This window comes from Bos indicus x Bos taurus, chromosome 16 (assembly GCF_003369695.1).
Source record: "Bos indicus x Bos taurus breed Angus x Brahman F1 hybrid chromosome 16, Bos_hybrid_MaternalHap_v2.0, whole genome shotgun sequence".
Taxonomy (NCBI): Eukaryota; Metazoa; Chordata; class Mammalia; order Artiodactyla; family Bovidae; genus Bos; species Bos indicus x Bos taurus.
Window position 1 is genome coordinate 70,469,094 of NC_040091.1, and position 16,185 is coordinate 70,485,278.

General features: G+C 38.2%; 1 protein-coding gene across 1 annotated transcript in view; it reads right to left on the reverse strand.

The window, feature by feature from the left end:
- Positions 1-16,185, reverse strand: part of PPP2R5A (protein phosphatase 2 regulatory subunit B'alpha) — a 72,683-nt gene that overhangs the window by 24,687 nt on the left and 31,811 nt on the right. The window contains exons 2-3 of the mRNA XM_027565655.1: positions 15,023-15,219; positions 8,809-8,910 (exon numbers count right to left, since the gene is read on the reverse strand). Of these exons, the coding sequence (XP_027421456.1) occupies positions 8,809-8,910; positions 15,023-15,219 (299 nt within the window). The remainder of the gene's footprint in view (positions 1-8,808; positions 8,911-15,022; positions 15,220-16,185) is intronic.

Below are 16,185 nucleotides of genomic sequence, written 5' to 3' on the forward strand. Positions count from 1 at the left end.
CAACAAAATAAAGAAAGAGATGAGAAAAACAAAAAGATTTCAAGGGAAAAGATACAGAGAGAGAACAGAATCAACATGAACAGCAGAAAGAAGAAGAAAAACAACGTGACAGAATGAAATAAATACTAAAAAGTATTACTGAAGAAAATGTTTCAGAAATAAAAGTGGGCTTTTTACAGTGAAAGAACACCATTCAACTGGGAAAATTGATGTAGAAAAGTCAAGACTTACAGATAGCTCAATAAAAGATATTTTAAAGGAAAAATATCTTTTGGGCATCCAAGCAAAACCACTAAGAATATGAAAGGAAAAAAAAATCAGACTGAAGACAATGGAATATTCAAGGTACTTAAGGAAATTAAGGAAAGAAGCTGAACCAAGGATTTTATATTAATTCAAGCTGATCTTTAAACATGAAGGCTACAAACTGCTATGAAACATGCAAGAACTCAGGAAACAATGTTCACATGAGACATTCTACTGAAGAATGAGCTTCAAATTACCAAGAAATGATCAGAAAAATTTTTCATAAGGACTGACAGTAAATATTAAATATATTTCCTGTAGAACTAATGACAAGTGATGGGCATATAGGTATTTACTGTGAGAGTAAAACTGTATTACTTTACACTAGATGCTAGAGAGGCAGGAAGTGGAGGAAGAAAAGACTACTTATTAATTTCAATACTGTTCACTCTAGAGAATCAATAAACTAGCTACAAAAGAAAGCACCAAGGGTATTTCTTAAAGTTATCAGCATAAAGGCAACCATTATATATATATATATATATATATATATATATTATATATGTGTGTATATATGTATATATACACCTCTTTCTAAATATCAAAAGTATATCTTTTTAAAAAAGGGGGAATGCAAAGAAAACAGGTACTATAGTTTTAAAAAAAAATTGTGCCATGTTTTGTGCATGTGTTATCCCATTCAATTTTTATACAACCCTGTTTAATGCCAGCTTTGTAAAGGAGGATGCAGAGAAATTTAGCAGCTTAATTAAGGTCATTTCCATAGGTAAGTTAACAAAACTGAGATTGAGTAGAGGTCTGTCACCAGGATCATTTCCACTTCACCATACTTTGTAATAATATTTTTCTTGTATCTTGTTAGAATATGTATATATAAACTTCTGTACCATTTAACCAAGGCACATCTGTACCTGTATAATTATACCTTTAAAAAGTCACTTAGGGGCTTAAAAAAAAAAAGTGATAGCTAGTGGGAGACCTTATTTAATGGTGTTAAATGAAGCTAAAAAGGTATGAATTAAAACTTCATAAGAATTTGTATATATCTGTCTTGGACCATAGATGGTATCTAGGGGAAGCAGTAAAGCTTTTAGTAATGCAGAACAAGGACACTGGAGCAATATTTTGCTATAAACCTTATCCTACCACTTACTTTTTGTATAATCTTGGGCAGGATTCTTGATCTATTTTAGCTTAATCTTAATCTTATCCTTAAAAAATGAACAGTATCTACTTTTTATAGTATTATTACACAACCTGCTCCAGTATTCTTTTCTGAAAAAGCCCATGGACAGAGGAGACTGGCAGGTTACAGTCCATGGGGTTGCAAAGGTTGGACACGATTGAGCACACACACAGAGACATACATAATTACCTAAACACAATCAGCAAGCCATCTGATAAACTAATATTATTGGTTATATGTAGGCAAATACATTCAATTCTCTAGAAAAACACTTCATTGTGCTTGCCTGCAGATTTTAGGTCACTAACACTATCTTAGCTGGTTTCAGAAAAGGCAGAGGAACCGGAGATCAAATTGCCAACATCAGCTGGATCATCGAAAAAGCAAGAGAGTTCCAGAAAAACATCTATATCTGCTTTATTGACTATGCCAAAGCCTTTGACTGTGTGGATCACAATAAACTGTGGAAAATTCTGAAAGAGATGGGAATACCAGACCACCTGACCTGCCTCTTGAGAAACCCATATGCAGGTCAGGAAGCAACAGTTAGAACTGGACATGGAACAACAGACTGGTTCCAAATACGAAAAGGAGTACGTCAAGGCTGTATACTGTCACCCTGCTTATTTAACTTCTATGCAGAGTACATCATGAGAAATGCTGGGCTGGAAGAAATACAAGCTGGAATCAAGACTGCCGGGAGAAAAATCAATAACCTCAGATATGCAGATGACACCACCCTTATGGCAGAAAGTGAAGAGGAACTCAAAAGCCTCTTGATGAAAGTGAAAGTGGAGAGTGAAAAAGTTGGCTTAAAGCTCAACATTCAGAAAACAAAGATCATGCCATCTGGTCCCATCCTTTCATGTGAAATAGATGGGGAAACAGTGGAAACAGTGTCAGACTTTATTTTTGGGGGCTCCAAAATCACTGCAGATGGTGACTGCAGCCATCCAATTAAAAGACGCTTACTCCTTTGAAGGAAAGTTATGACCAACCTAGATACAATATTCAAAAGCAGAGACATTACTTTGCCAACAAAGGTCCGTCTATAGTCAAGGCTATGGTTTTTCCAGTGGTCATGTATGGATGTGAGAGTTGGACTGTGAAGAAAGCTGAGCGCTGAAGAATTGATGCTTTTGAACTGTGGTGTTGGAGAAGACTCTTGAGAGTCCCTTGGACTGCAAGGAGATCCAACCAGTCCATTCTGAAGGAGATCAGCCCTGGGGTTTCTTTGGAAGGACTGATGCTAAAGCTGAAACTCCAGTACTTTGGCCACCTCCTGTGAAGAGTCGACTCATTGGAAAAGACTCTGATGCTGGAAGGGATTGGGGGCAAGAGGAGAAGGGGACGACAGAGGATAAGATGGCTGGATGACATCACCAACTCGATGGACATGAGTTTGAGTGAACTCTAGGAGTTGGTGATGGACAGGGAGGCCTGGCGTGCTGTGATTCATGGGGTCGCAAAGAGTCAGACACGACTGAGCGACTGAACTGAACTGACTGAACACTATCTTAAAAATATACAAATCATCCTTTCAGAATGGCTATCATCAAAAAGACCACAAACAACAAATATTGGTGAGGATATGGGCAAAAAAGGAAGACTTGTGCACTACTGGTGGAAATGTAAACTGATAAAGTCACTGTGCAGAATAATATGGAGGTTCTGAAAAAAACTAAAAACAGAATTACCATACGACCCAGCAATTTCACTCCTAGGTGTATATCCAAGAAAACAGAAACACTAATTTGAAAAGATACATGCATCCCAATGTTCACAGCAGCAGTATTTACAATATACAAGATAGAATGGAAGCAACTTAAGTATCCATCAACAGATGAACAGATAAAAAAGATACAGATAAAAAAGATACAAGGGAATACTACTCAGTTATAAAAAGAATGAAATTTTGCCATTTGCAAAGACATGGATGAAACTGGAGAGTATTGCGCTAAGCGAAATAAATGAGAAAGACAAATATATGATATCACTTAAGCATGAAATCTAAAAAATAAAGCAGACTAGTGAATATAACAAAAAAGAAGCAGACTCACAGATATAAAGAACAAACGGGTGGTTACCACTGGGGAAAGGAACGAAGGAAGAGAAAAGAAAGGGGTAGGGGACTACAAGGTACAAACAACTATTTATAATATAAATAAGCTACAAGAATATATTACATAGCACAGGAAATATAGCCAATATGTTATAACTACAAATGGAGTACAATTTATAAAAAATACTGAATCACTATTTATACACCTGGAACTAATACAATATTGTAAATCAACTATACCCCAATAAAAAATATTAAAGTCACTATAGTTGGAAGTATTAGGCAAGAGTACCTTTTACTTTCTCCCTCACAGCTTTGCTTATTTTACAAGTAAGAAAATATCTGTAAACTGAAGGCATCATATGGGTCTTCTCAGAGCATTTTAATTAGACATTCTGGAGAGCAAAAATAAAACCTAATGTATACAATAAAAAAACCAACAATCATAAAGACTAGCCATATAAAAACATGCGCAAAGAAACCCTGTAAGGGCTTCCCAGTTTGATCCCTGGGTTGGGAAGATCCCCTAGAGAAGGAAATGGCAACCCACTCCAGTGTTCTTACCTGAAAAATTCCACGGACAAAGAAGCCTGGGGGGCTACAGTCCATGGGATTGCAGAGTTGGACATGACTGAGCAACTGAGCACACACACACACCCCCATGCATGCATGCAGACGAAACCCTAAACACACGTAAGTATATTTCATAGCTATAATGGAACCTTTGTAACAGTTTTTAAATACAGCATAATAATTACAATATGTTCTGCTCTGAATCTTTATCTAAAGAGCCCTAGTTATTTAAGTATTGGTAGCACCAATGTGATTCAGTTAACTGGGTGAACCTCAGATGACCTTATACTAAAGCCATGTATTTGAGGGGAATGTTTGAATAAAGAAGTTAGGGCTAGAAAGAATTGGCTGGAGAAGGTTTAATGGAAGAATTGGTCCTTCTCATAAAGTAAGTTTTTATTACCAGTTTTCCAATAATTATGAGGAGTGAGTTGTCACACAGTGGCATTAGGGCAGGAAGACTATTCCTCCCTCAGTCTCAACTAAAAAGATGTGCTTCAGAGAGGACTTCTGCAATGGCAGAGTGAGGACTTCAGTAAATTTGCTTTCCCACAAAAAAACCATGAAAAACACTTTGAGTTGGCAGAGAGACAGGTCAGTGGAGATTATCTACTTTGAGGTGCAAAAGAAAGACTGAACACAAAATGAACAGAGTTTCAAAGACTTGTGGGATACCATCAATCATACCGACATACTACACACAATGGGAGTCTCAGAAGGAGAGGAGAAAGAGGAAGAAATAACAGTTGAAGAAATGGCTAAAAACAATTCAAATTTGATGAAAAGTATTAATTTATACAAGGAACTCAACTGGAGCTCAGTGGAGCTCCAACTAGAATAAAGTCAAAGAGATCCATATCTAGAGACAACATAATCAAACTGACAAAAGTTAAAGATGAACAGAAAATTTTCCAAGCGGAAAGAGATAATGTATCACCTACATCAGATCCTAGTAAGATTAATAACTGACTTGGATAGAAAACCATGGACACCAGAGGATCAGTGGGAGGAGACCTTCAAAGTGTTGAGGGGAAAAGGCAGTTAACCAAGAATTCTATATTCAGCCAAACTGTCCTTCAAAAATGAAGGGAAAATTAAGATATTCCCAGATTAATCGACTTGCCTTACAAGAAATATTAAAGGGAATCCTTCAGGCTGAGACAAAATGACACTGTATGTAACTTGAGTTCATAGGAAGAAAGGAAGAGCATGGGTAAAGGTAACTACATAGGTAAATATGAAAGAGTGTAAATGTATTTTTATTTATAACTCTTTCATTTTGTTTTACAAGTCAACCACATAAAGCAGTAATTATAAAACTGGGTTGATGGATGTACAATGTACAGGCATACTTCGGAGATATTGCAGGTTTGGTTCCAGGCCACCATAATAAAGTGAATTTTGCACTAAAGCAAGTCACATGAATTTTTCTGGCTTACCAAAGTATGTAAAAGTTATGTTTATGGCGGCTGCTAAGTCGCTTCAGTCGTGTCCGACTCTGTGCGACCCCATAGACAGCAACCCATCAGGCTCCGCTGTCCCTGGGATTCTCCAGGCAAGAATATTGGAATGGGCTGCCATTTCCTTCTCCAATGCATGAAAGTGAAAAGTCAAAGTGAAGTTGCTCAGTCATGCCCGACTCTTAGCGACCCCATGGACTGCAGCCTACCAGGCCCCTCCGTCCATGGATTTTCCAGGCAAGAGTACTGGAGTGGGGTGCCATTGCCTTCTCGAGTTATGTTTACATTATAGTCTATTAAATATGCAATCACATTATGTTTTATAAAAACAATGTACATACCTTAATTTAAAAATACTTTATTGCTAAAAATGCTAACCATCATCTGAGTCTTCAGCAGGCTGTAATCTTTTTGCAATAATAACATCAAAGATCACTGATCACAGATCATCATAAAAATATAACAATGTAAAAGTTGAAAATATTACAAGAATTATCAAAATGTGACACTGAGACATGAAGTAAGAAAATGGTGCTGATAGACTTGCTTCACACAAGGTGGCCACAAACCTTCAATTTGTAAAAAAAAAAAAATGCAATATCTGCAAAGTGCAATGAAGTAAAGTGCAATAAAATGCCTGCATAAAGATCCAATCTGTATGACAATAACAGCACAGAAGAAGGGGGAGGGAATGGAGGTATACTGGACCAAAGTTTTGTATACTACTAAAATTACTAATACTACTAAAATTGAATACTACTACTATTCAACCAAACTAGTTCATTTTAAAATGTAATCCCTAGGGTAAGTACTAAGAAAATACCTCAAAAAAGTATAGTTAAAGAAACAAGAGAATTAAAATGGTACTCCAGAAAATCCGTATTTAATACAAAACACAATAACGGAGGGGTAGAGGAATGAGAAAGACATAAGACATAGTACAGCAAAATGTTGCTTAGTTTAGATTGTGTTCGATTCTGTGACCCCATGGAGCCTGCCAGGCTCCTCTGTCCATGGGATTTCCCAGGCAAGAATAATGGAATGGGTTGCCATTTTCTTCTCCAGGGGTTCTTCCCAACCCAAGGATAGAACCCACATCTCCTGCATTGCAGGCTGATTCTTTACCACTGAGCTACCAGGGAAGGCCAAAACAGCAAACATAAATTCTACCTTACCAGCAATTACATTCAATATAAATGGATTAAACATTAGTCAAAAGCAGAGACTGTCAAAACTGATTAAAAAAAAAAAACAGGTTTCAACTACATGCTGTTTACAAGAGACACTATTTAGCCACACTGTGTGGCTTGCAGGATCTTTGTTCCCTGACCATGGATTGAACTTAGGCCCTCAGCAGTGAAACTGAAAAGTCCTAACCACTGGACCACCAAGGAATTCCCAAGAGATAAAATTTAGATTCAAAGAAACAAATAGATAAGAAGTCAATGTACAGAAAAGATATATCATGCAAACAGTAACCAAAAGAGAGTTAGAGAGTAGCTGTAAAATACTATATATAGTATTTATATAGTGGTTATAAATTTATGTAATATTTATATATGTAAATTTATTAGTATTTATATATAGTATTCAAATAGTGGTTATAGAATACTATATCAGACAAAATGTATTTTAACACAAAAACTGTAAAATGATTATAAACATGATTTATAAGACCCCAAAATACATGAATCAAAAACTGACATAACAGAAAAGAGAAACAGACAATTCAACTGTAACAGTAGGAAATTTCAATATTTCATTTTCAATAGTGGAGAGAACTAGACAGAAGGTCAACAAGGAAACTGAAAACTTAAAACAACCAACTAGATCTAAGAGATTTCAGCACAACACTCCATCCAGCAACAACAGTATTCACATTCTTCTCAAGCACACATGAAACATTCTCCATGATAAACTATATGCTAGGCCTAATACATTTAAAAGGATTGAAAACTTCAAAGTATATTCACCAACCACAATGAAATAAAATTATAAATCAGTAACAGAAAGAAATATGGGAGCCAGAAATTCAGGTGGAAGTTGCTCAGTCTTGTCCTACTCTTTGTGACCCCATGGACTATATATAGTCCATGGAATTCTCCAGGCCAGAATACTGGAGTGGGTAGCCTATCCCCCCTTCTCCAAAGGATCTTCCCAACACAGGGATTGAACCCAGGTCTCTGGCATTGCAGGTGGACTCTTTACCAGCTGAGCCATCAAGGAAGCCCAAGAATACTGGAATGGGTAGCCTATCCCTTCTCCAGTGGATCTTCCTGACCCAGGAATTGAACCAGGGTCTCCTGCATTGCAGGCAGATTCTTTACCAGCTGAGCTACTAGGGAAGCCCAGTCCCTCAGTTGTACCCAACTCTTTGTGACCCCATGGACGATAGTCCATGGCATTCTCCAGGCCAGAATACTGGAGTGGGTAGCCTTCCCTTCTCCAGGAGATCTTCCCAATCAAGGGATCAAACCCAGGTCTCCTGCCTTGCAGGCAGACTCTTTACAAGCGGAGCCACAAGGGAAGCCCAGAAATTAAACACATTCTTAAATAACTAATGGGCCAAATAAGTCACAGAGGAAGTTAGAAAACACTCTGAAATCAATAAAAATAAAAACACAACATGTCAAAACTTATGGGAAACATGTTAAACAAAAACTTACACATTCATACCACTTCTAGTCACAAAGGCCAAAAAATAGAAACCACCTAACTGTCCATCTACTGATTAATGGATAAACAAAATGTGGTATGTCCATATAATGGAATATTATTCAGCCATTAAAAGGAATGACATATTGATACATGTTACAATATTGATGAACCCTGAAAATATTATGGTAAGCATATAAGGCAAATCCACAGACACAGAGAGTAGATTAATAGCTGCCAGTGGCTGGGAGGTAGGGGGCAGGTAAAGAATGGGAACTGACTGTTAATGACAAGGGTGTTTCCATCTGGGGTGATGAAAAGACTGTGGATGATGAAAAGGTAAAGAAAAGGTGCCTATTACACTAGGTAACAGTGATGGCTGCTTAGCATTACGAATGTACTTAACGCTAAGGAATATACTTTGAAACAGTTTAAAAGGTAAATGTTAAGTGTAATTTACTATTAAAAAAATGAAAAGCAATATTTTGGGAAAAGGAAATGTTAAGAAAATGTATTAAAAATCTAGTACTTTAAATAGACACTCAAATCTAAAACAGAGTTCCACGATTTCAGCAGAACAGCATAAATAAAATTATGTTCCATACTTGTATGTGAGGCCAAGAGGCCTCAAGTGTGGGTTCATCCTCTTCTGGATCAAAATCTGGATTATCACTTGGAGGAAGAGTTCGGAAGATGTTAGCGCTGATCTGTAAAGAAAAATAAATTTAGACTTCTCTGTTGTTCAGTTAAATTTAAAAATGCAAAATGAAATATTTTAAAGATAACTTTAAGAAAAAAGCTGTGACTATAAGTTTAGCTCAAAACCTATAAACCTCTTCAAGATATGAAGGCAGCCATTTATTTCTTTATTTTCTCTATCCCATAACTCTGACCTCTACAGACATCAAATTTCATATAGACTACCTCCAGATTCCTCTTCTTTAAATCACAAATTTTTTTTTTTTCAAAGTTTTGCTTAAAAAAAAAAAAAGTGGAGGGGAGGAAATTGGGGGAGGGGAGCATAAAGTTCCTAACTCTCCCTATCCCTAACTTCCTCTTTTCATCTTTCCACAACTTCTCCCATACTTTAACCCAGACTTTTACTTACCTTATAACCCAAAAGAGTTTGGTAAAATATCTCTAGTCTTATACACACACCACATTTTATAAAGCGGAGCAGGATGGGGGTATATGGCCATTACAGACATAGTTTATAATACACCATGATGGCATCACTGACTCAATGGATATGGGTTTGGGTGGACTCCAGGAGTTGGTGATGGACAGGGATGACTGGCATGCTGCGGTTCATGGGGTCGCAAAGAGTTGGACACAACTGAGCTACTGAACTGAACTGATGATGATTTGATTTAGATAATTTGGTTTCATTTACCCTGAGCCTTTTAAAAAATACTAATCTCTCTGAAATAAAGGTATGCTTTGAGACTCTTCATTTTAGATTCTAACTCATCTTTCATACTGTCTTAGTACCAAAGTACACTACAGTCCTTCTTTAGCAAAGAATAGATTATGAGCCCAACTCAAAAGTGTTTGAAGAATGATCAACAGACTGACAGACCAAATGGTTCAGTAACGTAAGGCCCTAACACTTGAGGCACTGGTCATTTAAGATAAATTACTTGGGGAATAGAGGATGAGACAAATGTTGTTTGGTTCAGTTCAGTTCAGTTTAGTGGTTCAGTCATGTCCGACTCTTTGCAATCCCATGAACCGCAGCACGCCAGGCCTCCCTGTCCATCACCAACTCCCAGACTTCACTCAAACTCATGTCCATTGAGTCGGTGGTGCTATCCAGCCATCTCATCCTCTGTCGTCCCCTTCTCCTCCTGCCCCCAATCCCTCCCAGCATCAGGGTCTTTTCCTATGAGTCAACTCTTCGCATGAGGTGGCCAAACTATTGGAGCTTTAGCATCAGTCCTTCCAGTGAACACCCAGGACTGATCTCCTTTAAGATGGACTGGTTGGATCTCCTTGCAGTCCAAGGGACTCTCAAGAGTCTTCTCCAGCACCATAGTTCAAAAGCATCACTTCTTCAGCGCTCAGCTTTCTTCGCAGTCCAACTCTCACATCCATACATGACCACTGGAAAAACCATATGACTTTGCCTTTGTTGGCAAAGTAATGTCTCTGCTTTTCAATATGCTATCTAGGTCGGTCATAACTTTCCTTCCAAGGAGTAAGTGTCTTTTAATTTCATGGCTACAATCACCATCTGCAGTGATTTTGGAGCCCCCAAAAATAAAGTCTGACACTGTTTCCACTGTTTCCCCATCTATTTCCCATGAAGGGATGGGACCAGATGCCATGATCTTTGTTTTCTGAATGTTGAGCTTTAAGCCAACTTTTTCACTCTCCTCTTTCACTTTCATCAAGAGGCTTTTGAGTTCCTCTTCACTTTCTGCCATAAGGGTGGTGTCATCTGCGTATCTGAGGTTATTGATATTTCTCCCGGCAATCTTGATTCCAGCTTGTGCTTCTTCCAGTCCAGCGTTTCTCATGATGTACTCTGCATATAAGTTAAATAAGCAGAGTGACAATATACAGCCTTGATGTACTCCTTTTCCTATATGGAACCAGTCTGTTGTCCCATGACCAGTTCTAACTGTTGCTTCCTGACCTGCATACAAATTTCTCAAGAGGCAGGTCAGGTGGTCTGGTATTCCCATCTCTTTCAGAATTTTCCACAGTTTACTGTGATCCACAGAGTCAAAGGCTTTGGCATAGTCAATAAAGCAGATATAGATGTTTTTCTGGAACTCTCTTGCTTTTTCCATGATCCAGCGGATGTTGGGAATTTGATCTCTGGTTCCTCTGCCTTTTCTAAAACCAGCTTGAACATCAGAAGTTCACAGTTCACGTATTGCTGAAGCCTGGCTTGGAGAATTTTGAACATTACTTTACTCACGTGTGAGATGAGTACAACTGTGTGGTAGTTTGAGCATTCTTTGGCATTGACTTTCTTTGGGATTGGAATGAAAACTGACCTTTTCCAGTCCTGTGGCCACTGCTGAGTTTTCCAAATTTGCTGGCATATTGAGTGCAGCACTTTCACAGCATCATCTTTCAGGATTTGAAATAGCTCAACTGGAATTCCATCACCTCCACTAGCTTTGTTTGTAGTGATGCTTTCTCAGGCCCACTTGACTTCACATTCCAGGATGTCTGGCTCTAGGTGAGTGATCACACCATCGTGATTATCTGGGTCATGAAGACCTTTTTTGTACAGTTCTTCTGTGTATTCTTGCCACCTCTTCTTAATATCTTCTGCTGCTGTTAGGTCCATACCATTTCTGTCGTCATCGTGCCCATCTTTGCATGAAATGTTCCCTTGGTATCTCTAATTTTCTTGAAGAGATCTTTAGTCTTTCCCATTCTGTTGTTTTCCTCTATTTCTTTGCATTGATCGCTGAGGAAGGCTTTCTTATCTCTCTTTGCTATTCTTTGGAACTCTGCATTCAGATGCTTTTATCTTTCCTTTTCTCCTTTGCTTTTCGCTTCTCTTCTTTTCACAGCTATTTGTAAGGCCTCCTCAGACAGCCATTTTGCTTTTTTGCATTTCTTTTCCATGGGGATTGTCTTGATTTAAGGAACTCGATCTGATGAACTATGGTTGTTTGGTGGTATAAGCAAATTCGCAACCATTCTTATGAAGTGGCATTTATGGTATGCCAAATAACTGTTAACTGTCAATTACTATAAGGGGCTTCCCCAGTAGCTCGGCAGCAAAGAATATGCCTGCAATGCAGTAGACACAGGGGATGTGGGTTCTATCTCTGGGTTGGGAAGATACCCTTGGAGGGGGCATGGAAACCATTCCAGTATTCTTGCCTGGAGAATCCCTTGGATAGAGGAGCTTGGCAGGCTACAGTCCACAAGGTTGCAAAGAGTTGGACACAACTAAACTGACTTAGCATGCACACACGCACAACCCATAAGACTTAGAAAGTAAAAATCTAAAATTTGATTTGCTAAAACTCAAAACCTATATATGGGGAAGAGCCAATAGATAGTTTAATAGATATCAATTTCACAACAAGTGGCCGAAAGTCATAGCTAGAACTCAAAAAGGGAATATATCCCATAGAAGGGCATAATTTGCCTTTGAAATCATACTTATTATTGTTGGTAGTAAAAGAAAAAGTATACTTGTAGCCACCAGTAAAATTAACTGTGTATCCCAAATACACCAAAAAGCTTTAAAGAACTAAGTGAGTAGGCTTCTTAACTAGAAATGAAGTACCCAGAAGTTAAAAAAAAAAGTTTTTTTAAGACAAAAAACATACCTTTTGCTTGGGAAAATGAATTAAATCCCAGAATTTATTAACATATGGCAAATTACAGAATAATTTGACTCAAATATATACATATAGCTTATTTTGTTGTTGCCCAGTAGCTAAGTCATGTCTGACTCTTTGCAACCCCATAGACTGCAGCACACCAGGCTTCTCTGTCCTTCAGCATCTCCTGGAGCTTGCTCAAACTCATGGCTATTAGTGATGCATTCTAACCATCTCATCCTCTGTCACCCCCTTCTTCTCTTGTCCTTAATCTTTCCCAGGATCAGGGTCCTTTCCAACGAGTCAGCTCTTCGCATCAGGTGGCTAAAGTATTGGAACTTCAGCATCAGTCCTTCCAATGAAGATTCAGGGCTGATTTCCTATAGCATTGACTGGTTTGATCCTCCAACACCATAGTTCAAAACTGTCAATTCTTCGACACTCAGCCTTCTTTATGGTCCAACTCTCACCTCGGTACATGACTACTGGAAAAACCATAGCTTTGACTAGATGGACCTTTGTTGGCAAAGTAATGTCTCTGCTTTTCAATATGCTGTCTAGGTTGGTCATAGTTTTTCTTCTAAGGAGCAAGCATCCTTTAATTTCAGGCTGCAGTCACCATCTGCAGTGATTTTGGAACCCAAGAAAATAAAGTCTGTCACTGTTTGCATTGTTTCCCCATCTATTTGCCATGAAGTGATAGGAGCAGATGCCATAATCTTAGTTTTCAGAATGTTGAGTTTTAAGCCAGCCTTTTCACTTTCCTCTTTCACCTTCATCAGGAGGCTCATTAGTTGCTCTTCACTTTCTGCCATTAAAGTGGTATTATCTGCATATCTGAAGCTGTTGATATATTTATCTCTGCAATCTTGATTCCAGCTTGTGATTCATCCAGCCCAGCATTTCACATGAAATACTTTGCATGTAAGTTAAATAAGCAGGGTGACAACATACAGCCTTTCCCGATTTTGAACCAGTTCGTTGTTCCATGTCCAGTTCTAACTGCTGCTTCTTGACCTGCATACAGGTTTCTCTGGAAGCAGGTAATATGGTCTGGGATTCCCATGTCATTAAGAATATTCCACAGTTTGTTGTGATCCACATAGTCAAAGGCTTCAGCATAGTCAATGAAGCAGAAGTAGACTTTTCTTTGGAATTCCCTTACTTTTTCTATGACCCAGCATATGTTGGCAAAACACCCTCTTGCAACAACATAAGAGATGACTCTACACATGGACATCACCAGATAGCCAGTATCGAAATCAGACTGATTATATTCTTTGCAGACAAAGACAGAAAAGTTCTATATGGTCAGCAAAAACAAGACTTGGAGCTGACTGTGGCTCAGATCTTCAGCTCCTTATTGCAAAATTTAGGCTTAAATTGAAGAAAGTAAGGAAAACCACTAGGCCATTCAGGTATGACCTAAATCAAATCCCTTGTGATTATACAGTGGAGGTAACGAATAGATGCAAGGGACTAGATCTGGTAGACAGACTGCACAAAGAACTATGGATGAAAGTTCATAACACTGTACAGGAGGTGATGACCAAACCATCCCCAAGAAAAAGAAATGCCAGAAGACAAAGTGGCTGTCTGAGGAGGCCTAATAAATAGCTGAGAAAAGAGAAGCAAAAGGCAAAGGAGAAAGGGAAAGATATACCCAACTGAATGCAGAGTTCCAGAGAATAGCAAGGCGAGATAAGAAAGCCTTAAGTGACCAATGCAAAGAGTATGACTTAGTTTAGATCATACTTGCTATAACTTTCTGTGTGTTAGTAGCTCAGTCATGTCTGACTCTGTGGAACCTTCCACAACCAACACAAGTTTAAACTGTGTGCCTGGTGACTCTAATTATTCCAAATGAATTTTTCTATATTTTGTTATGCACTAAAATACAAAAATCATACGTCCTAAACAAATTTCTACAGTTTGAAGAATATGGTTAAATAATTAATAAACAGTACCCTGAACAATCTTTCTTCAATAGTTTTTTTTTTTTTCGCATCAGATATTTCAAATGTTTGTTTATATCATTTAAAGGTCCTGAGTTTTGATTAAAATTCAGTGCTATAGAAGCTACATATATGATATCAAAATGTCCTAAATAAGAATGGTCTATATTTGACTCCCTGATCCATTTCTGAGATGTGGAGAGCCCCGTATTTTTTCATTAGTCTTTTCTTCGCCCTTTAGCTATTCTTTCTCTATTCAGCTGCATGACATTAATTACCTACCAACCCATATAATCTTGAGCTTACATCTTTCTCCTAAGTTCTAGATCCACACTCTCCAATGTGGTAGCCACCAGTCATTGTGGCTACTGAATTCCCAAACTATCATAAAGCAATGACAGCATCACTGGAATGGATAATCTTTCAAACGGACTATTTTAAAAAACATTCTTTTGAGTACATCAACTACTGTACATTTACTAAAATCAATCTCATTAAATTGTAATTACACCTCAGATCTTACTTGAATTTATATAAATCTGAGGAACTTAAGTCTAGAAGCTTACCATTTTTACTATATCAGAATACGCTGATTCAACAATTACACCACGATTAGTTGAAACATACTCAACCAGTTCATTCAATGTTGCTCTTTTAATTTCTTTGCTCTTCAAGTCTGAAACAGAGTCCATGAAATCAAACAGTATGCAACACTGCTGCAACTTCTGACAGAAAAGCTCTTGCTGTTCATTTGAGGTGGCATCTATAAATAAAAATAGAGAGAAACTTAGAAATGACCTACTCAGAAGTTACCTTCATATGTTTACTATTTTGCAGAAGCTATTCACATACATAAAGTAAAATTTCTCTCAAAAGCCTAGTGAGAAATTTACCATATAATCCCATTATTCATGCCAGGAATGAAATTTTACCTTCCTCCTATCTCACTACCATAATCAATCATTAAGTATTATTGATTCCATTTTTTATCTGGAATCTATCCTCTTCTTGTCACTCCCTCTGCCACTTTAATGACTCACACATTGATCATTTAGACTACAGCCGTGACATCCTAGGGCTCCCCACATGATGTGGTGGTAAAGAATCCGCCAGCTAACACAGGAGACTCAAGAGACATGGGTTCAATTCCTGGTTGGGAAGATTTCCTGGAGTAGGAAATGGCAACCCACTCCAGTATTCTTGCCTGGAAAATTTCATGGACAGAAGAGCCTGGCGGGCTACAGTCCATGGGGTCGCAAGAGAGTCAGACATGACTTAGAGACTAAACAACCACCACCACCTACCAGTGCCCTCCTCCAAGGGATCTTCCCAACTCAGAGACGGTTCCTCAAGGGCAAGGATCATTCACTGAGCAGGCTTTCCTTTTCATCTCTTTTACTACTAACATGGGATATATAGGGGGTTTCCCAGGTTTTTTCCCCCAGTGCTAAAGAATCCACTGGCCAATGCAGGAGTCGCGAGTTGAATCCCTGGGTCAGGAAGATCCCCTGTAGAAGGAAATGGCAACACACTCCAGTATTCCTGCCTGGGAAATTCCATGGACAGAGGAGCCTAGTGGGCTAAAGTCCATGGGGTTCTCTTACATGACAGGCTAGTAGCCTACAGCTAACATGTTCAAAGACACAATATGATCTTCAAGACTAGCAAATAGTAGATTCAGGAACATGTTACATATAAAAAGTAAGTTTCTTTTTCTGGGCACCTATCT